This window comes from Apteryx rowi, unplaced genomic scaffold (genome assembly GCF_003343035.1).
Source record: "Apteryx rowi isolate R43461 unplaced genomic scaffold, aptRow1 scaffold_289, whole genome shotgun sequence".
Taxonomy (NCBI): domain Eukaryota; kingdom Metazoa; phylum Chordata; class Aves; order Apterygiformes; family Apterygidae; genus Apteryx; species Apteryx rowi.
In genome coordinates this window covers 87502-110428 of record NW_020449296.1, presented here as the reverse complement: position 1 = coordinate 110428, position 22927 = coordinate 87502, and the positions used below count along the sequence as shown (strand labels likewise).

General features: G+C 43.7%; 1 protein-coding gene across 1 annotated transcript in view; it reads left to right on the top strand.

The window, feature by feature from the left end:
* LOC112967748 (phospholipid-transporting ATPase ID-like) overlaps positions 1-21367 on the top strand; it is a 75647-nt gene extending 54280 nt beyond the window's left edge. Inside the window, exons 17-28 of the mRNA XM_026069219.1 lie at positions 252-367; positions 1908-2072; positions 4621-4732; positions 5889-5994; positions 6780-6927; positions 9033-9216; positions 11088-11311; positions 12537-12620; positions 13535-13780; positions 14776-14914; positions 16712-16839; positions 18580-21367. Of these exons, the coding sequence (XP_025925004.1) occupies positions 252-367; positions 1908-2072; positions 4621-4732; positions 5889-5994; positions 6780-6927; positions 9033-9216; positions 11088-11311; positions 12537-12620; positions 13535-13780; positions 14776-14914; positions 16712-16839; positions 18580-18801 (1874 nt within the window). The 3' untranslated portion in view covers positions 18802-21367. The remainder of the gene's footprint in view (positions 1-251; positions 368-1907; positions 2073-4620; positions 4733-5888; positions 5995-6779; positions 6928-9032; positions 9217-11087; positions 11312-12536; positions 12621-13534; positions 13781-14775; positions 14915-16711; positions 16840-18579) is intronic.
* The last annotated feature ends 1560 nt before the right edge of the window (positions 21368-22927 follow it).

Here is a 22927-nt window from a genome sequence, read left to right as displayed (position 1 = left end):
ACATAATCTAACAGAGCATCTGTTCAGACCAGTACAGTCTGGGAAATGTTGTTTGTGCTGCTACCACTAAAGTTGAGGGTAGTTGCATTATCTTCTGTTGTAAGCAAAGCACATCTTGATTCCTCGCAATTTGCCAACACATGGCAGAGTAGGGATGTCTCTAAAAACTTTTCTTTGTTTAGATGCAAGTGCTATGAATGCTGAGTATCTTAGTCTGGTATTTGTAGAATTATTATTCCTCTTTCCTGTAGTGCGGAGTCCAGAAGGTGACTTGACTTTGTACTGCAAGGGGGCTGACACCATTCTTTTTGAACTGCTTCATTCGTCCTGTGATTCTCTCAAAGAGGAGACAACAGAACACCTGAATGTAAGTGCTTCCTTCTGCACAACGACTCTGCATTTGATGGTTCCCTTTTGTCCATGTATTCAAACCTCTCTCATGCCTTCCTCTGGGCTGGAAATGCAATTTGTATTGGGACGAAAAGCAGGTCTCAAAAGCAGTACCCTAACACCAAGTATTTTATTATTTTTCATGGGGAATGGACAAAGAAATTAATTTATAAAGCCTTTGGTCTCAAATCAGTTGCCTAAGTATATGCACCAGGTGCCATTTGAAGTGCTCTAGTATATTCGAGACATCTGCACACAGATGGCAAATACAACGCAGGACATTTAGAAGACCTGTGTTTCTTTGGAGTAGGAACTTGAGGCCAGACAAGATAATTGGGGCATCTGAAATGGCACTGCACATCTGTGTTTTGGTAACTAAATTGCACCTAAGTCTGCTGTTACTGTGCAATGCATGCACCCAGTACATTTGAACATGCCTTGGATTGGAATGACTCAGGCAATCAGTAAAGGGCCACTGAACCTTTCCCTTTCTTGAATACAATCTAGATCTGCAGTGATTATGATCTGAGAGGCCTCAGCCAGAAAGGACTACACAGGTGCTGTGGCATACGCTGACTCCCCTCCCCTTCTCCCAGATCATATAGGGGCGTATTGACTGGGCAGCATGGAAAATGTGGCATTCAAACTTGTGGATTTTTATATCATTGATGGTGTACACTGTGAGGTGGTTACTCACACGGGTGGATGTTTTGGCCAATATTTACTCCCTTGTAATGCCAGATTCTGCTGGTACAGAGCACGAGGTAACAGAAAGCCTTGACAGAGAAGTTGCAAGGGCACAAACATCTCTGCTCGCTGCCCTGAGCCAGGGAACGTTGCTGGTGAAGGAAAGGCCAGGGCACCGGGAGATGGGCTGCCACTGTGGCTGGTTCCTTATACAACTTTACTTCAAGCCTGTTCTTTCAGAATCCACAAGGAGAGAGAAATTTTATGTCATCTTATGGGGAGGAGGCCCTCAGTTTGCAGAAAGGGTTCTCTGTTATCCACCAAACATTGAGATTCATTTCTCCAGTTAAGCATAAGCAGAAAGGCCACTTACAAGGACTTGCTGAGATGTCATGTCTGATGGTGCTCATACTAAGCAAACAATTGGACCAGCACTTGCACCTATAAAAATGTTGAACACTGCTCAGTTTCAATTCAAGGCTGAGCTCAGTGTGTTTTATAGGTCTCATTATTCTGAATTTCATGTTAAGAAATATCAACAAGGGAAAAAAGTGCTTCGTTAATGTAAAGTTTTAGAGCGAAAATGTAGGAAAGCCCTTTTAAATTTGGTCTCTGTAAGGACAGTGGCTGTCAATTATAAAGTGATGTGGAACTAGTTATTAAAAAATACCCCTAGGTTTGTGGTCTAAGGTGTGATTTTTCACCTTTCCTGTGCAGACTTTAGGGAAGAAGTTTGAAAGAAAATGGTTATTTGCAAAGAGGGTTCTTTGTAAACCTGAGTGAGGCGGCTGTCCTTCTTTGACCTCTTCTGCCTCACCACTGTCTCATAGGAGTTTGCTGGTGAAGGTTTGAGGACGCTCGTTGTGGCCTATAAAAACTTGGACGAAGAATACTTTGAGGACTGGATAAAGCGTCACCATGTAGCAAGCACTGCCTTGGAAGGAAGGGAAGATAAATTGTCGGAGTTGTATGAAGAGATTGAAAAAGATTTAATGGTTAGTATTTCATGGAATCTGGGCCAAGCTCTGGGGGAGGTGGCAAGGATAGCAGTTTGTCAATAAACAGCTCAGTATGGCTTCAGTAAACATTGTTCTGCAAACAGCTTGGTGGGTTGTGTGCCTGGAGTGGTTTGGAGCATGGCAGTCCTGGGTTTTCACTGGCGTCTCTGTGAGGAGCCAGTAACTGGGATGTCAGCCATCAGTGCATGGGAACAGTTTTATTTTAACCCACAGGGGTGTCAGAGTAGCTTTCTGTGATGAAGCAGCATACCAGAACTTAAGGGAGATGACAGGGACACAAATATTTCATAGCTATCCTTTGTACATGCAAATGGCTGATGTATTTATTCTTCTATCTTTGAAATGGCAGGCAGTGAATAATCCCCAGGTCCCCCTCCATTTCAAAGAGTGTCGTCTTTGTTCTTGCAGCCCTGGGCAAGATGGGGGATGATGTCCATGAAGTTGTTTGTGTCAATTTGAAATAGGGCTAAACTGTGATCTTCAAGTCATTCTTTTCTCCATGAGTATTACTACAGCTTTTTGAATGCCACAGGGTTTGCCTATGTTTTAGAGCCATGAATAATGAATGAAAAGGATAAGATCTGTGGGATCTGAGGGGAAGCAGTTCAGCCTTTGCACACACARCTGTGCTCTTCTGAAATCTTGGAAACCCTGGGAGTTGTACTGTTGCTGCTTCCATTAGCTGTATGTTCAGGATGCCAGCAGGGCCTGTGAAGAAGTAAGTGTGAGCCTAGAAGCTGCTGACCTTTGGAGGCAGGTGGAAATTGCATAGTACATGGGGCAGAGCCTACTGCCCTCCTGGATCTCAATACAGCAGTGGAAAGTGCTAACTGTCCAGTTCAGAGAATACATCAAACAAATGCCTTATGGGTTATGTTCAAAGCAGGAAAGGCATGGAGGTTTAGGAGGCTAAGGAACMACCTGCTTTGCAAGAAAGGACTATGAAGCTCATGGTCTGAGTATAGAAGAGGTCATGGGCTTGCAGGAGGAAGTAGTGTGGTTCAGAAGGAGAACACTTCCATTTACACTAGACCTTCTCTGTACCCTGTACTGGGATGGCTTTACTTTCAGAAGGTGCTGCAGGAAGGGACAGAGAGTGGGTGTAGGAAAGCCTGTCTTGTGACAGAGAATGAGTTTGAAGGACAGTGTCAGGAAGGAAGTAGCAGGGTCTTATGTAGGTGTAGAGAACTGCCAAGTATCACAGTCTGGTTGACAGTTAAGAATGAGAGTCCCTGTGTTTAATGCTAGGGATCTTGAGAAGGAGTCAGGAGATAAAGGCAGCAAGGTGGAACAGGGATGGAATGGTTATGTTCAGAGCTTTGAATAACACAAAAATACAATTTAACATTGACTCTCCTAAAAACTAAGGAAGAGCCACAGTAAGGAAGGAAGCATGCTTGTTCCTCCAACTGCTCTTATACCTAGCCATGGGCAGACAGGCAAAGGCCTGGCATAACTCATAGCATGATTGCACAGCTGTCCCTGTTATTAGTGCCCAGTCACAGATACAACAGTGCTATTGTGTTTTTCTGCAGCTCCAGAAAGACAATGTCTGTGGGGAATACAAACCCTTATTCTGTGTTGCTGGGCATATTTGATATCTGTGTCCATCTTTGGGCTTCTAACCCGGACTCAGAGGTCTGCCAAGAATGAACAGGTACTCCCAGGAGGTGGTTTTGTATGCTACAAGCATTTAAGCTCTTGGTAGCTGGACCATGGACCACTGATGTAAAATGTGTATTGTGTAGCTTTGAGATCCCTACAGAGAAGTTCCCTCAGAGTTATGTGCTTTAATAACACTCTTAACAGATGAATTATGAACATCCCAGGAAGCCAAAAAGGACCTTGGGATGAAAGCCAAATGCTGAATTTAGTYCCCCAACAGCAGGAGGTAGGTGGTGGCAGATGCTGCCTAAACCTGAGCTAGCAGCGAAAGCTTCATGTCCCTTTCACGATAGGTTAAAGCCAGCAAGTGTCTCCAAATGCAGAAAAAGCAATAACTGTATCATAATGCAAGTTTGTTTCTTGTACAGTCTGTGGTTTATAGTATTGTGTGGCAGCATGGAGCGGGGTGGAGACAGCTCTGTTGTGGGCTGGAGGAGATGCTGTGCAGCCATATGACAGCTGCTGTACAGTATGGCTGGGAGCAAGATCCACACTGGAAGATGCCAATGGAGGTTAGGGGTCAGGGATCCACAGTTCTTTTAGTCACATAGTTAAATCTCTACCTGCTGTGAAAGGACCACATGGAAAAATATAAAGACTATTTGTAGCYCTGCAAACATGTTGGCAAATAATTTCACAGAAATTCATAGTCCATCTTAGTCTGGGAGATTACAGACTAGATTGTTTGCAGGATCAGGGCTGTACTCTGTATAGTAGATTTGCTGAGGAAAAATGAAAGTCAGCTCCACCTTGCTCCTGGATTTCATTTGTGCTTGCTTGAGTAATTACCTGGAGGTCCAATGCTTCTCCTTCGTTAATGATGGGAAGACTTACAGATTCCCTACTGTTTTCTGTTAAGCTGCTAGGTGCCACAGCRATTGAGGACAAGTTACAAGACGGAGTCCCACAGACGATAGAGACTCTTGCCAAAGCCAGCATTAAGATATGGGTTCTCACTGGAGACAAACAAGGTAAAGAGGCTACAATTTTGGATGTTTCTCTTCTCTCCCATTGGTGGGATGATTCTGAAAAGACCCATGTTCTGATTCTTTCTCCTTTTAAAAACTGCACAGAGGATAAACTTACAGGGCTTTGCTTGGTTGCCATCTAGACAAAACTCCAGTTAACTGGGATTGGACCAAATAACTGTAGCTAGTAGATGTTCTTAATTCTTGTCCTAAGGCTGGAGATAGTATGAATATAGCATCCTTTGCCTTTGGAGAAGTGACAGAGGGGATCTCATGGTCCCTGTCATACGCAAAGGAAAAAAGCAGCCAGGAAGCAATATTCCTCATATTCTTTTCCACTATGAGAAAGAAGAGGTATCCCTTTAGTACAATCACCTGTCCTGGCAAAGAAGACTGGAAAAATCTAGTCCTGCTTTCCAGGAACTGGGATATGGGCTAATGTTAAAGTTGATGTTAGGTCAGTTTTAATCTGGTCCTGGGATTAATGATCTGGAATGAAAATGGGGGAAACACAGGCCTTTGAAGAAAGCATTAAGTTGGAAGAAATTTTGAATAGAATCCAGTAACTTTGCTGAAACAATGGTATTTCAGGGAGAACAAAACTGTTTGCAATACATTTAATTCAAAAAAAGAGCAGAGAATTTTTGAGAAAAATCAAGTGTTTCATTTTGTCATGTTCGGAATGAAATAGTTTTGCTTATGAAATGCCAAAACACTGGTTTTCAGTATTTTTTAAACAAAAATTCTTGATATTCTTCTTCAGAACTTATGCTTTGGGTTTTTTTTTTTGGGGGGGGGAATCTGACCTAAATTCCAACAAAGAAATAAAAAATTTAAAAACTGAAATAACCTGAAAAAATTTTGAATGAACTTGAAATGTTTTGAATGATCCAAGGGCATTGACTTGATGGATGCTTTAAGCTTTTTGTTTTGGTAGAATTCTTTTTTTTCTGTGGCCTTGTGAAGCCATTAGTGGAGATTTGCCACGGTGTTCATCAAGGTGACTCTCCTGGCTCACTTAAACTGTTGGCTCTGAAAAGCTCAGGACTTTCTTGGATGAGAAGGAGAGTTTTTGTCATGTATCTAAAAAGGCCACAGAGATTGTGGGGTGAATTCAGGGTTCCTAAGATGGCTTATCTTCCTGATTTATCTTTCCCAGAAACTGCAGTGAATATTGGTTACTCTTGTAACTTGCTGAATGATGACATGGCAGATGTTTTCATTATTGAAGGCAGCACATCTGATGACGTACTTAATGAACTCAGGTAAATGGCTGAAATATGCAGCTTCATTGCTGTGTGTTGACGCTGGAATGAAGCAGCTTTGTAGTATTCCATCTTTTCTGTGTGCTTTACCTGGTGCAGCTCACTGCAGGGACCTTAGCTAAGGGTTAGCTGACTCCCTGAATGATCCAGCAGCTAGCTGAACATGGTGTAGAAATCTTCTGTGAAGAGAAACTCTGAAGCTTCTTGATCCAAGATGTTAAATATACACAGATGTATAAGGAAGCAGACTCAGGCAGGCACAATGGGTTGACATTGGACTGGTGATCTGGAGTCACAAAGCCTTTGACTCTATGCCTGAGCTATGAAGTTGCTGCACTGTTGTTGCAGTTCATCCACACTGTGGTTCTTTCCCTGGATATGTTCCTCTTCTAGCACTATCTAGGAACTTGCCTAACACCAGTTCTTAGGTTCAGGGAAAAATGGGGAAGTCAGGCCCTTTTCTTTTGAAGGAGGTAGTTGCCAGACAATATGCACAGAAAGTTGGGATGGCTTTTGGGATAATGTTCTTCATGACACTCAGACGATTTGTGAGACTTTAGGTCAGCTCGCATTTAGCACACACTTATTAGAGTTTCAGAAGCACATGGGTGAACTGCATGAACAAGAGCAGCTAATCCATGCGTGTTGTAGTGGGGATACAGGGAAAATTGAACTAAATTAACAAAAGGAAGCATAATATTTTTATTTTCATAAAGTTGATTTAATAAAATATATATATATCTTTGTTTACAATCTATTAATTATTATTCTGGGTGTTTTTGTAGGAATGCAAGGGAAAAGATGAAGCCAGACTCCTTTCTGGACAGTGATGAAGTTAACATTCAGTTTGAAAAATCTTCCAAAAAAGCAAAACTTCTACCTGATGAACAAGCAAATGGGGTGTACGGTCTTGTTATCAATGGCCATAGCCTGGTAAGGAAGGTTCAGTCATGTTAAGACTGAGTTCTCATAAGAACTTAACGTGATAGGGACATACGGGAAATCTGAAAATGCTTTAAAAAATTTACCTTAGGGTTCTGGATTTTTTTTCCTAGATGAAGGTTAGATCCAGAGCTCTTGATAATTCTTGTAAAATTGTCGGCAGCAACTCAGAACCATTAGAAAAATCAGGGGTGCTGAGCAAGGTTTCATAAGACTGGAATAGGGAAAAATTGGCCCTGATGTTAGGTGAACAGAAAGAGGAATAGGGTAGCTGGGTTAATTTTGATTTCCAGACAGTTACTGGAAAAATAACCATGCAGTCTATGGATGCACCAAGAAGATAAGATAACATCAGACATGGATTTCAAGTATGTCAAGAACATACCCTCTTAAATATATCTGTTTTCCACTAATAGATAGGATAGATATTATATAACTTGACTAATAAATCATTTGATGCTCTCTCCCATGATGTTTTTCTAAGCAAACTGAAGTAATATGATCTAGATGAAGTTGCTATGTGGCAGATGCAGGACTGCTTGGAAACTATGGCTCTTAATGGCTCATTGTTGATCTAAAACATACAGTTAAGTGGCATCTGCAGGGGGCTATCCCACATCTATTCAATATTGAGTGTTTTAATTAACTGCTTAAAAAGAGAGCAAGCTTCTTAAATCTGCAGATAACACCAGCCTGGGAGGAACTGCAAATTTGAGGGAGTTCAAGATTAGATTTGAAAATAATTTTAACAAATTGGGGTGATACTTTGAAAAATAGAGAATGCAATTCAGTAAGAACAAATGCATTGTTCTCCACTTTCTTGTAATCAACTGCACACACAAAGGATAAGAGAGATAGGTATATAGGAGCATCATCTGCAAGACTTGTGATGGCTGCTGATGGCAGCACTGGGACTATGTGTGCATGTGGTCTTGCTTAAACAAAGCAAAAGAACAGAGGCACAGCAGTGTCTGTAAWGGCATCATCACACAATTAGTTGATTTGTGTGCAGTGCCATTAGTAGAGTTACTATATGATAACATTTTGCTAGTGCTGTGCAGTCAGGATGTTGTGGGAAAAAAACATCTCTAACTGCAGTGACTGGCCAGTATACTAAAACTAAATCATGAAAAGGTCTCTTTTGCTGAGCAAACCTGCCTGTCACTGATGGCAGGGAAGCGGGGGTGTTAGTGACTCACAGCTCTCTGTTTTAAGAAGAAAGGGCATCTGGCCTAAGGTTTGGCTGCCTTATGCAGAAAGGGCAGCTGCCCTGCTGCAATGGCTTAGAGGAGGAGACAGTCACGTAGATTCCTTCCATGAATGTCTACTGAGTAGAGACACCAAAGCACAGACTCAAGAAGCACAATCAGTAAGAAATATGAAAAGCTAACACTGCTCCCTCCTTCCCATGCAGAGCTGGAGAGGTAACCAGACACCCAATTAACTGTACACTTCCAGAATAGAAATAACACGCTGACTTAATTAAAAGGTCAGCACTCAGAATAAAGTCGTGTTCTGTCTGATTTTGTATTTTGCTTTCTCATGCCTACCTGAGTATAGCTTTTTCCTTTTTTTTTAAATTAAGTACTCCCAAGTTGAAATCTATTCTATTTATAGCACAGATCTGTCAGAGCTTAAAAAATAAACCAGGAAGGATGAGCAAGAATTCACTCTCATGGAGATATGTAAGCTAGCTCAGGTCCAGAAACAGCTGTGTTAATGCACTGCTCCTATTGTTTGACAGTTCTACTGCACTGTCAGGATACATTAGCCAGAGTAAGTGTTGTGTTAATATGGCTGTGATGCTTCCAAGACCCAAGCTGGTAGGTGTATTCTGCATGGCATTATATTGTGCAACATGGATATTCCCTTTGACCGAACGGCCAGATTCAGTTGAGGTCACTTTTAGTGAAGAGACGGGATAGACATTTTTGGTGAGAGAAACACTTGCTGCAGCACTGAGAATATCAGGCRTCTCATACCTTCCTTATGCTGAATGAAAGAACTAGTTTAGTTCTTATTTTCTTCCCACTGTTTCTGCTTTGTAAGGCTGTGAGTTGCTGCTAGTCTGACCCGCCCTTGCCCTTTCTTCTCAGGCCTATGCACTGGAAGGGAATCTGGAGCTGGAGCTGGTGAGAACAGCCTGCATGTGCAAAGTGGTGATCTGCTGCCGGGTGACTCCGCTGCAGAAGGCCCAAGTGGTGGAGCTGGTGAAGAAGTACAAGAAGGCTGTGACCCTGGCAATTGGAGATGGGGCCAACGATGTCAGCATGATCAAAAGTGAGTAACAGCATTGTGTCCTGGCTGATGACCAGCATGCTCTAGCTGGTGGGCTGCTGTGCTGCTGTTACTTGCTACGTGAAGTGGGCAGGAGCAGCTCTTTGCTGTGAGCATACTTCAGACTATAGGGCTTTGCAGCAGAAATGCTTATTTGAGTGGCTTCTGTATATTCCTCTTTGTGGAATCAAGGTGGCTGGATCCAAGTTTCTGGAGGCTTCTGCAGAGCACTGTCACTTTGGACCACTCCCATCTACTGCCTTCGAGGGTACACAAGACTGGTACTCTAGTGGCTGTGCTCCCACCACCAGAGACACAGGAAGCTAAGACTGCACTTACTGTCTATTGCTTCATTTCTATCCACTGATCTTTCAAGCATGTTTTGTTTATAGCTTTGTTACTGGGAGGGTATGTTAAAACCTGGCAATGCTGAGGCAGAATGGGCACTTTACTAGGCTTAAGAGAATAGGAAGTTCAACTGTTATGCTCCTGCTCGCAGGGAGACTTCTCAACCCTTATGTCCTGTGCCAATACACAAGGATTCAATTTTTGTCAGCATCCTTGACTGTGTCAAATTGACCATCCCCTGAGGTCCTTTGATTTAGATCTACTGGTTCCCTCACTCCACTGCTCCCTGGGGTCAAGTGTTGCTCACTTCTTGCCTCCAGAGTACACAAAAGCCTGTAGGGGCTGTGACACATGTCCACCTATGTCTGTGTGACTACCATCGCAGTGGCAATGCTAAGAATAAACAAATTTATATCAGAGAGATGGCCTATCAACAATGCAAAAGGAAAATCTTCATGCTTGTAAACAGTCTGTATAATGTTATATGAATTTTTTAACATTTCCATGTGGCTTGGGGCTACTTGTCATTTATCTCCTTTATATTATAAAAAACAGGCCTCTAGCCCCTTTGTCCTTGAGCATCATTTGGTGCTACATTACCTCAATGAATTTATGAAAAAAATGCCTTAACTAGGTATAATTAAATTAAGATTATTCAGAAGGGCCTATTACTAATCTTCCTTGTGTTAATTTGCAAAAATTGATTAACTGGAGCCTTTTAATTAAGAAAGCAAAGGCTAAGTAGGGAGCTTCAAGGGAGATAAGTCAGGCAGCCAGTCAAGAAAGGATAAGAAAAGCAAGTTAAAATGTACATGATAATTAGAAATGAACCCCGCCACTACGAGAGGGTTGGGACTTTGGGATTTTATCAACTCACTGTTCCATGGAAACCTCTCAGTCTAAGCAACCTCCAGCCATCAAGATTGTTCTCATTAGTTAAAGCTGTATAATTAGCTGTCACATTAAACTTATGTCCATGTTTAATAAACCCAAGTTACTATTAAAAGAGACGTGACTCTTCTGTCTAATTGTTTGATTGAACTAATAAGACCCAGAAAATGTAAAATGGTTACAGTCTGCCTTGTACCACTGCATTTTAGAAATCTGTAAGGAGTTTGTTGGTTTGGAGCGACGTTCGTTTTAGGACTGCTAGAAGAACATGCATGAATATAAATACAGGTCACATCTCAATAGAAATTAAAGGTATTTCTTCATAACAGCGGTGATGTTTTGTGCCATTGATAAACATTAAGAAAGAAAACATGTATTGTCACTGAGGGTGTAATTCCATTCAAATAACATAAGCCCAGTTATTGTAAATGTACCACCATAGCAAAAACTGTAATGCTGCTGAAAAAATTAGTTTTCCCAAATCGGTGTTTTTTTTCATAAATAGCTTTACATTTGACTTTTTCTACTCAGGCTGAGAAGGAATTAACACAGTGTCCCAGTGTGGGGGACATTTAAAAACTGGAGTTATCAAAGCTCTCATTTTAATGACATGACCAATAATCTTCTTGTTGCAGCTGCCCACATTGGGGTTGGCATCAGTGGCCAGGAGGGGATGCAGGCAGTCTTGTCCAGTGACTTCTCCTTTGCACAGTTCCGTTACCTCCAGCGCCTGCTCTTAGTCCACGGCCGGTGGTCCTACATCCGCATGAGCAAGTTCCTCAAATACTTTTTCTATAAGAATTTTGCCTTCACATTAGTGCATTTCTGGTATGGATTCTTCTCTGGCTTCTCAGCACAGGCAAGTCAGCTTCTGTTTTCTCATGATCATGTTTAGCATTTTAAAGCAAAGTATCTGGAAATATTTTAAAAGTGTAAATAAAATAAGCCATTCCCTCTGCCTCACTGAAAGGTACATAGGCCTGTCTTCTCCAGCTGTACCAGTTTAATGCAGATACGGCTTCCTTCATTGGACTGGTGGTAAAGGACAGATACCTGAAGATGTTTAGGTGCATTATGAAGCAGATAGCTACCTCATGGGATTTTTGAAAGTGTTCAGACTGACTACAGCCATCAAATAAGCATACAGTCTAGATGGACGCCTGGCCAGTTTGACGCAGATCTGTATAGGGCCTATGGCTGCCTTAGTAGTACATTTAAAGCAGTTAGTTTAACCCCAGATTGCCTGTGTGTTTCAGCAGCTTGTGAGAGAAGCAAATCCTATGCAATGAAATATGCAGCATTAGTTTAAGACAAATGTATCTCCACCCCAATCCAGCACCAGGAAAGCACAGTTAGTGTGAAAATATTAGTCCTGGAGCCAAGGGTGCAATGGTGCAGGAAGCATGCTACCGTCCTTGCCTGCTAGCTTGCAGCCTGCAGTAGCCCGCAGCTCCCACCTGGCGGCTGCCGCTGTGCCAGCTGCTCAACAGTGCCTGGGGCAGCACTGCAGGCGGCTGAGGGCCCTGGGCCGGCTGGGGACCAGGGGTGTCTGCCCTGTCACTGCTGTCCTGGTGCTCAGAGCTTTCTCTCACACAGGAGCACTGCCACTGAGAGCTGAGTACCTTGGTCAGTGTGTTTGAAGTGACCAACAATGTGCCTTTTGAGCTGGGCTTAGATGGGACTCCAGTGGTGTTCTGGCATTTTATTTCTGCCTAGAGGTGAATGTTGCTTTCTGCAAATACAGGCATGAAATAGTTACAGGCAGACTGCACCAGGGCTGCCATTTCATTAGGACTCAAGAACAGTCATACTGGGCCAGGCCAAAGGGCTCTTTGGCCCAGTACACTGTTCTGGCTGTGGCCAGTAGTGGATACTTAGAAAACAGAACTATCATAAAGTGATCCTTCTCCTGTGTRTTCCCTCAGCTTCTGGTAATGAACAGTTATGGACTGTTGAGCTTGACATTATACTTTTGGTCTCAGAACTGTTTTGAACAAGATGTTCCAKTGTTTCATTGTGTATACTTTTAGGAGAGATGGAAAAGACAGCCTTTTGCTAACTCCATGCTCTGCTTTTCTCTTTAGACTGTATATGATGAGTGGTTCATTACGCTTTACAATTTGGTATATACCTCCCTCCCGGTGCTAGGAATGAGCCTCTTTGATCAGGTATTGTTTCTATCACTATTTGGATTTTTTTATAGGGGTGCTTTGGACTGGTTCCATGAAGCAAAAGCAGCTGACTCTTTGGCTAGCTATTGTGGTAGCCCCTGAAGTAGTTTCTTGCCAGTGACAACCAGGAGCACAAAAAAAGGATGCACAAGGGAGGAGATTGTTTATTGTCTTGAACTGGACAGTGGGTTTCAGTGTGTGGTGGGACTTTTGGGTTAGCCTGTTGACTACAGTAAAACCTGCTATTGCAACACTCCCCTGACGTAGTCATGTCCTATTAGCTCTGTTCCCTAAAGCCTGACTAGTACCTTTTTAATGACCATACAGAACAGTGAATGAACTAGACACCTGAAGATSTCCTAAGCCAGGCTTTCTTTGTTCAGCCTTTTTAATGGAGCTCTTCTTGCAGTAATTTTACATATGCATTTCTACCTCATATGCTATTATTGTTCAGCAATACATAGAAGCAATAAAGCTGTTCCTACATGCCTTTTACAAGTGAGTAGGCACCTGCTGCTTACACAGTGGTTCACAGTGTGCAGCTCTTTTAAGGAATCTAAGTCAGAGGGCCTTGCCTATGTGTGGACCCAGTGGAGGTATTTCCTATCCATTAGCTTCCAGGAACCTTTCAGGACAGAAGGACATGCAGCCTGCTTAAGAAGAAATGTGCCTTCATTTTTTGCAGCACTTGTCATTTTTTCCAGCACGAGAAAGATGAAATTCAATATGTAAAATGTGCCTAGGTGACCTTGGGATGTGGCATGCTAGTTGGCACAAATGAGTGAATTGTGTGCAAAGCCTTTTCTCGTGGAAATGTGCATTCTCAGGGGCGTGGCAACATTAAGTGGTCTTGTGAGGTCAGTTGGGTGGGTGCCAGCAAAAGGCTCTAATCATCTCCTCTTTACTTTCAGGATGTGGATGATCGCTGGAGCATGCTGTGTCCTCAGCTCTATGTGCCTGGCCAGCAAAACCTCTATTTTAACAAAATAGTGTTTGTCAAATGCATGTTGCACGGGATCTACAGTTCCCTCATTCTCTTCTTCATCCCTTATGGGGCCATGTATAATACAATGAGAAGCGATGGGAAAGCCATTGCWGACTACCAATCCTTTGCGCTGATGGCCCAGACCAGCCTACTGATTGTGGTGTCTGTACAGGTAAAGCATCCCTGGTAATGCTTTTAGGAATTAGTTATTGTTTTATGAAGGCAGCATCTGGATGGGCCACTTGAAATCCTGATAGCATTCTGTTTGCTGCTTCATCTTGCAGTCTTTCAAAAAATGTCTCTTGACACCAGATTATTCTCCTCAGTTCAACAGAACAACGAATTTGTGTGTCATGAAGGATCAGGGCCACAGGAAGACAGAACCTCTGCCTTGGGAAGTTTACAGTCATAGTAAACAAAGCAGTTATGGCTGGGAGAAGAGAAGGACTCATATCAGTTTTTCAGGATGAGTTTAAAGCACAGGATTGTCTGTCCACTATCAGGCAGTCATTTATAAGGTCTCCATTGTGGTGCTGCTTCTGCAGCCTGGTTCRATGTGTGATGCAGATGCTAGAGCTGCACTGGCTGGAAGAAGTGGCTGAGATTAGGATGGTGAAAAATTCAGATGATACTGGCAGGATGAGAGAAACTTCTCAAAAGAAAAACTAATCTGTCTCACCTCTCTAGATAATGATTTCTGCTGTCTGAGGTGTTATAGGCTCCTTCTAATTTTAGATAGCTAGATCTCAGCATGGGGTAAGGACATAAGCAATGGCCGCTTCGAACCTAGTATCCTGTCTCAAGTACTGCACCACCAGTGAATGCTCTGGAAAAGGGCAAGAACAAGGCAAATGTAGTAATGCTTGCTTTGAATGTTCTTCCAGGATCCTATGATCTGTGGCTTGGGTATTTCTTGAGCCCTGAATCGTGTCTGTGTATCTGATAGTACATACTGTTTCTAATAAGGGTTCATGGGAGAAGCCGGGAGCTTCTCTCTTAGTTATTATACAGCGATTTTGGAACAGGAAAGTACAGATGGCATAACAAATAACCGTCTCGAGGGGTGAGGGGGGTACAGATTGGTGGGCAAGATTTCTAGCTGCATTCAGCATAGATATGCTAAATAATTAATGCACTGACAGCAGCTGTATTGCTCCATTCTTTTAGATTGGCTTGGACACTGCTTACTGGACAGTTGTGAACCAGTTCTTCATCTGGGGCAGCCTTTCTGTTTACTTTGCCATCACCTTCACCATGTATAGTGATGGCATGTACCTGATCTTCACAGCCTCATTCCCATTTGTTGGTAAGCCCTGTGACAAATCTCAATTGCATTCAAAATGGGCAAACTGCTGGGCTTAACTCTGTCATGTATTTCTAGTATGTGCATAGGAAGAGCTCTCAAAAAGGCAATAACATGCTACAGAACATATTTATTGCCATTTCTACAAGAAATACCGTGGTATTTCTGCAGGCTGCTGGGAATGCTTATTTTGAATCCCACCCATCCATGTGGACATGTGTCCCATGTTCATTTCCTTGCAAAACCATGCACATTCAAACAGCCACAGGAATGATCCTTTAAATAAGTCCACAGAAGTGGATGGAAAACTTTCTGATAGCTCTTTGCTATTCTATTTCCAGATGTCCAATCCTTACAAATATTTAGGAGCATTTTGTTTGCAGAAGTATGTGTGTTCTCTTCTAAATAAGTTAATGTGTTGGTGTGGGAAGGCATAGAAATCCAGCAACCTTACTCTACGTAAAATCTTTCTGAACACATGCAAAAGGTGAAGAATAATATAAAAATGAATCTCTCTCCTGAGACTGTGAGCAGGAGGAAGACAAAAGTTTAGCAAAGTAATTTAGCCATTTTAAATAGCTCTGTCCATCTATATCCAGTACTGATAGAGCTTTGTTATGAAACTCTATTTCTAAAATCCCAAAGTTTGTTGTTTCAAATCTCAAGTTGGTGAATAATCAATGCCTTTCTTTTGGGATTTGTTAAGCCATTTGTTCTGCCCATCTGCAGTACCAAGGTGCTTGGCCATTTTAGAAATATCTGAGATGCAGGTCAGTTGTAAGGTATTTTCCATGTTGGTGGCCAGATCCACTGTAGAGATGGCTTTTAATATCAGAAGTTCTGAGTGAGAGAAGGCAGAGTGTCTGTTCAGTTTCCAGAGACAGCTGGTAACCTACTTACCAGGGACATCTATATATGCTGCTCTGTTGATACTACCTAGGCCAAAATACCCATAATGTTGAGTACCACTTACTAAGGTCTCACTGTGAGACCATTTTTAATGAAAGTTTTTCAAGTCTGGACTCGGTTAACCTGGTTACTTTAATTTCAGCAGAGTTGTAATACAGCAGGATTTGGCTAACTGAAGAGAAGACATTCAGCAACTTTACTGCCAACAAAAGCATCATTAAATGCTGTAATGAGGCTTTTGCAGACTGTTTGTTCTATCCTACATTCCTTCAGTTTTTGGAGGAGCCAACAGTGAGCACTTTGGTTTCAAAGAATGTGTCAGTGTCATGTTACCACATGGCAGCTGCTCTGCCAGTATACCCGTTAGGCTACTCCCTCTGTGCAGACACCCAGAGCAATGCATGCTCCTTTCATAAAGGACTGTGATCCTACCATCTAYTGGACACTCAAGAGTTAGCAACTCATATGCTTCAGGAAACAGTACTGGCAAATAAGGAAATAGTATTCTTCCTTTTTAACTGGAGTCCTGGCAAAAGGCTAGCGGGCTGGATTGCAGCTGAAGGAGGTTTCTTGAACGTTTACCTATCAACCTGTTGCAGTGGTTTGACTCTTCGTAATGGGACAAGGCATTCACTCTGACATCTCTGTCTCCCTGAGTAGTTGCTGCAGTTCAGCCTGAATGCTGTTTTCTTCTTTGCTCATCTAAGACAGTTATGATGATGGTGTTACTGTCCTCTCTGCAGCAAGCTGATTTCACTGTTGGATRAAAGGATCTACTTTATATTCTGATCTGTTTGCTAAGTGCTGTGGGATCTCAGAGAATGGAAGACTCAAGGTGAATAAGGTGAGAGGTGCTGCTGTCATGGTTTTAATGATGCTCTTGTTTTTCAGGTACAGCTCGAAACACCCTCAGCCAACCAAGTGCGTGGCTAGCAATCTTCCTCAGCGTCACCCTCTGTGTGCTGCCTATAGTTGGCTATCGACTGAAGGCTCAGTTAAAGCCCACTGAGACTGATAAAGTAAGGAGATATGCTCATAAACCAGAAACCCTTCTCACTGCCACCTAAGCCTACTGCAGGGCCTTATTGCAGGGGCCTGGCATTGCTTAGTGTATGTCCCCGGAGGTGCAAGTGCTGCCATCCTTCTGTCTTCTAGTCCCTTAAAAGGAGGATTGAGCGTGTGTTTTGGCACAGTTCAAACCATCTGCAGCTGGGAGCAGTGCTGAGATTATTTAGACATGGATTAAATTGCACTGGAGTGAGGAAGCACCACTATTTTTAGGTGCAGGGTTTCAGGGTGTGGCTCAGTGGCAAAGCAGGGACATATTTCACAGTCAGCAGTGACACCTTGCTGCCAWACAGTTTTTAGCCTGGCAGACTGCACTTCTTCACCCTCCAGCCATGCATACATGTCTGCTGGTGATTTTTTGGCTTGAGAATTTACTTCCTTTACAGCCAATGGTTATATTCCCCTTCTGAAACAAGCTGCCCCCCATGCCCAAAAATATGAAGATGAGGCCATTAGGGMAAGGAGAGGCTGAGAAAGATGGAAGGGTCAGAAAGTGCCCAGCTCACTACAGCCAAGGAACTCCTGAACAAGATCAGCATAAATACAGATCCCCGGGCTGTCTTTCAAACAGGGATATCTGCTAAATGTTGCTGCCACCTGGTGCTTCCTTCCTCTTCCTACACTAAGCTGTGAGACACCAGTATCCCTGAGCAAAGTCTCAAGGGATGGCACTTGGTCCTCAGTGGCTGCTTTAATCATCCTTGGGATGTCTGTAAGTCCTGTTCCAGGACTGTTGAGGATGAGTGAAGGGGATTCCCAGCCCTGGCAGAGGGGGTAGGTGGGTGCTAGAGAAGATTGCTTGGTTGGAAGGTCCTCAGCACACTGTTAGAGGAGGAAGTTCAGATTGTTCAAAATACACAGAAGTGGGCTGGATTTACTTTTCAGCTTAGTAGAACACTTTGACACAAATGTGACCCAGAATCCCAGTCTTAATGCTTTGGGTTGGCCTCTCTCTCTAATGCCAAATCACTTAACTTTTCTACCTCCTTCAGAATTTGTCTGGGAAGTGAATTGTCACAGGAGAGGAGCGTTTAGGTTTCTTGCTAGAGAAATCCCCAACCTGAAAAGAACTAAACACAGGCCTGATGGCCAGAGAGCCCAAGTACCTGCAGCTGCCATTGTCCCAAACAGGCAGGACAGAGGTTGAGCATCTCTGGATCCTGCTGAGCCACTGGCACTCTCCCTTTTCCCAAGAAATATGAGAATCTATTGATCACCAGTCTCATCATAAAAAGCCTTTATATATTGGAAATCCCCTTTAGTAGTCTGTTTTCTAGATTAAGTAAGCCAATTTTTCAATCTTCATTTATAGATCATGCTTTCTGGACTTCTTTGACTTTCATATGTTCAYTTTTTTGACTGAAGTGCCTGAAAGAGCTTCAGCAATACCCTAATTGAGGCCTCACAGTGCTGTGAGGAGTAACAAATGGATATCATTCTCTCCCATGTCTTATAGATGACATTCCCAATAATGCCTTTTGGAGTAAGATATGCTTTTCCTTTTGCCAAAGTGCTACCCTAGTGCTGCAAGTTCAGTTCCTGCTCTGCAGCCCTTTCCACCATCCTCCTGTTTTGTCARTCATTTTTGGCTTTGGACCCATGCTTTTGTTTCCCCTTCTGAGCTCCTCTTTTGCTGTGCTCATGAATAACGATGCATTTCCCACTTGTTCAGTCTTATTTTCTGATTTCAGATCCTACTCAAGATCAAAGAAGCCAAGAAGAGGCCACCTCCACCCTCACCCAAGAGGCGTCTGCGTCGGACCAGTACCCGCCGCTCTGGCTATGCCTTCTCCCATCAGCATGGCTTTGGAGCACTCATAATGTCTGGAAGAAACATGCGGCCAAAATCACCTTTTGCTACAACAGGAACATTCTCACCCAATAGTGACAAAAACAAACACAAAGGACTKTAAAAAACAAACAAACAAACCAACAAACAAAGAAAACCTAAAGGGCTGTCTGGAAAGGAGGCTGTGCTCCCTGCAAAACACCGAGCCAGTGGCTGCTCAGAGCTCTGCCCTGTGGGCTACCAAAGCAAGGACTTGGACCTTTCCTTTTACCCACTTGCAGTCTTCGACTGCAGCTTCTGTTCCAAAGATATGTGCTGCTCCTAGGGAAGTAAGGGAAGAGTGGGGAGAGCAGGATGAATTAAAGCTGTTTTGTATTCCAGAGGGCTTCCCTGGAACAAGAGAGAGAACATGCTGTGGGAGGCTTCTTCAGTCACCGAGGTTGTTTATGATGCCATTTTTTTCTCCCTTTAACTAAATACCTCAGAACAAAGTGAAGCCCAGGCTGAGGAACAGACAGAATTGGTGATGCCTTTTTCGTTCAYGTGCCTGCCTTTGTTTCTGTCATGAATCCATTCTGGGCCATATTCCTGGGTTGACAGTAYTGACCCCAGGTGTGCCTTAGGTCCAGCCATACAAACCCCAAATCCCCAATCTTTGTAATATGTGTAATTTTGTAGCCTTTTGACTATAATGTGCAAAAGCACTTCGGAAAGTATGAGTTGCAAATAACCTCCTTCCAAATTAATGGTTAATCCAGTTTCTCAGAAGATGGCCAGTGCCACAAGTGCAACCCTCTTCCTGCATCTGCAGTTTGGAGGTGCTGCAAGCTCAGAGAAATGCCTACTTGATCAAGGGACAAGGACTCAACATTCATCAGTTTGCCCTGTAYCTGCAATGCAAATCTGCTCTTGTTGTAAATGATCATTGTCAGAGCYGTCTCAGGTGTTGTAGCTGGGTACCAGCCATTTCTTTTAGACTTAAAATAGAAGGGCAAAAGAATTTCAGGCTCCTATATAGATCAAGCCATAAAATCTAGCACGGAGGAGCCCATACCTTAGCTAGGACTCAGCTGGGAACCTCCAACATCAGGTGGCTTTTCTCACCGTAACAGACTGAGACAACTTCTGTCTTCTGAGGCACATGCACATCTGACTTGATGGAAATTACACAAGAAATAGTGGAGGGACAGATGCTATTTCACTGCTGGTGTAGGGTGTCCTGCCCTTTACTCTGCTGGTGCTGTTGGTCAGTGCAACAGATGAAGTGTGATCTGGTGATCACACCTTCCCTGATGATCAGTGTGGTCAGGTTTCAGAGGAACTTAGTGAGGGCTCAGGGGCCTCGGCAGAGTTTCTCTGTGGTGGCTGGTATTTTATTCAGAAAGATTCATGTATCAATCATCAGTTCCAGAGAGCTGAAGGCTCCACCAAATCCTATCAATCTGACTGCCAGCAGAGGGACCTAAAATGCATAAACACAGCCAAAGACATAGTGATATTGAGAGACTGGGACTTGCTCACTGGTTTGTTACACAGTACTATAAAACTAGCACCAGTAGGATTATGAGGTGGAAAACCAAAATGAGAATCTGTCCTGCCAGTGCTGCTGAGCTGTCTAAATGGAGCTTTTTTTGTGCAGCCTTTGCTGGTATACTTTCTCAGCTCCTTTATAGAAGTTTTGAATTGGGATTTTTTGCACACTAACCATCTGATATTTATTGGGAGTTCTCTGCCTTGAGTCTCTGAGCTATCGGTGGAGGCAATGTGTCATGGCAACAATCCAGCCATGTCCCTACTTCATCTGGTCTGYGTATAGCACCTTACCTACTGCCTGTGGTCCTAGTTTCAGCAGTTACTGTATAATTTTTTTTAAGCTCTAATAAAAGGTTTCATCTGCCTGGATTTAACTCAGCACAGAAAAAGCGGTCTGTTGCACCTGCTGCTTTGAGAGGCTCATTGCAAACTGTAGTATTAAATTTCAGTATAGCCAGTGCAAATTAGACCTGGGCCTGGATCCAGATTTCAGCAGCCTGGAGCTGCTTGCTAGGGAAGGAGCAAATTCTAACCCAGTGATCTCCCCTGCAAGGATATATCTAAATAAAGGGAGAGCCTGCACCCTGACTGAGAAAACTCTACTGTGATAGTTACTGCTCTTCACCTCCCTCTAATTTACAAGTCACTTTGCAGAGACAATCATAGCTTTCTAGTTAGGATAATGCCTTTCACAGTCAGCCTCCATGGGGCTAGAAGAAAAAGGAGGATTTATGCAGGTGAGCAGACACCCCACAATACCCAGGTTGGCCTGTGGACTGACAAACCTGTCAAAGCTGTTCCAAGTATGTAAAGCAGTGGACTATAATGCTGAGCAGTAGAGGCAGACCTTTTCCTAACAGAGCAAGGAAACTCTGAGACTGTGTCACTCTTCTCACATGGTTTACATGCAAGGCACTTAGCTTGCCTTGTGGCTGAAGGGGACTTGCAAATGCTGCATAGGACATGTTGGTGAACTTGCTCCAGCTACAAATATTTCAATGGCTTGACAAGTTCAACATTTGAAACATATCAACTGGTAGTGATGTTCAAGCTACRTCACTCCTGATTTTTGTAAAATTATTTTTTAAAATAAAAAGCGACCATTGAGATGACTGATTCGTTGCCAGTCTGCTAATGATTAAAGGAGTTTATAACCAGACATGTGTATGTTGTTCCTGGATCTCCTGAAGTGAAAGCATAGGCTGTGGGAGGATGGATCTGGAATAATGGTTCTTTTAATTTGGTATCCTGATTTGGAAAACAATCAGGAAAGTAAGGAAGCTACAGTGGACAGCTCTGAATAGTGAGCCCCTAGGAACAGCCCTGTGAATTAATAGCTGGTTATTATGCCAAGAAGCTGGAATTCCCCACAATGAACTTCCTTTGTATCCTACAAGTGAGCTCTAGGTGTTCTTATCAATCAGCCATATAATGCTGTCCATTTTTTTGAGCTTCTGGTTTCAGTGGTCAAGGGTAACAGCAAATTCAAAGTTTGATTGTGCTTTATAGTAATGTTTTCTCAAAGATGTTTTACAGACAAACATTTTGTGAAAAATGGCTTGTGGGGGTAGGAGGAGTGAAGAGGGAGTGCCTGATTTCTATTCCCAGTGAAGCTAGCAGGTCACAGAAGCTCTTCCATGATTTCTTCACTTCCCTGAGCTATTCCCCTTCTGCACAATGAGGCAACAGCAGCACCCTGCTTTGCGTGAATGCAGAAGACGGAGTCGCTTCATAGCCATGCTCTGATGAAGGGACATGTCAACTGCAGTAACATAGTGAAGCAGCAGCAGGCCAGGGACACTCTCACCTCTGTTTCCCCATTTTGAATGCAGYTGGTGAAACTGGCAGTGGTGACAAGAGGCAAGGCTGCTGCCCAGCGTGCAGTGAGTTTGGGATAGGTGGTGCAAGTAGCCTGTGTGTCACTGGGCCACTGAGCAGGCTGGGGGAGTGTTGGTGCTGGTGCGTGGTAAGGGAGGTGGTTGTTGCCATGGTGGCAGTTAGAGGCGCCATCAAAGTCGGGAGTGGCAGTAGAGGAGGTTGTTAATGCGTGTGATGGCTTCAGGAGCTGTTGTTGCCATGGGAGACAGTTGTGGATGGTGATTGTGGATGGTGGTGGTGGATAAGAGGGTGATGGGTGTTGCGAGTGGCTGTTGGGGTGGCTGTTCCCAGGGGCAATGCCTGAGGGGGCAATTAGTTTGTGACAGCTGAAACAGCTCTTCCCAGGGAGGATGGCTGAGGGGGGCAGTTAGTGTGTGTGTGTGACTGCTGGGACAGCCGTTGTCTGAGGGAGCAGTTAGTGTGTGTGTTACTGTTGGGGCAGCTGTTGGCTGAGGGGGCAGTTAGTGTGAGAGTGACCATAGGGGTGGCTGTTGGCTGAGGGGAGAAGTTAGTGTGTGAGTGACCATTGGGATGGCTGTTGTCTGAGGGGGGCAGTTAGTGTGTGTGTGACCGTTGGGACGGCCGTTGGCTGAGGGGGCAGTTACTGTGTGTGTGACCGTTGGGACGGCCGTTGGCTGAGGGGGCAGTTAGTGTGTGTGTGACCGTTGGGGTAGCTGTTGGCTGAGGGGGCAGTTAGTGTGTGTGTGACTGTTGGGGTGGTCGTTGGCTGAGGGGGCAGTTAGTGTGGTTGTGACCACTGGGGCAGCCGTTGGCTGAGGGGGCAGTTAGTGTGTGTGTGACCGTTGGGGTGGCTGTTGGCTGAGGGGGCAGTTAGTGTG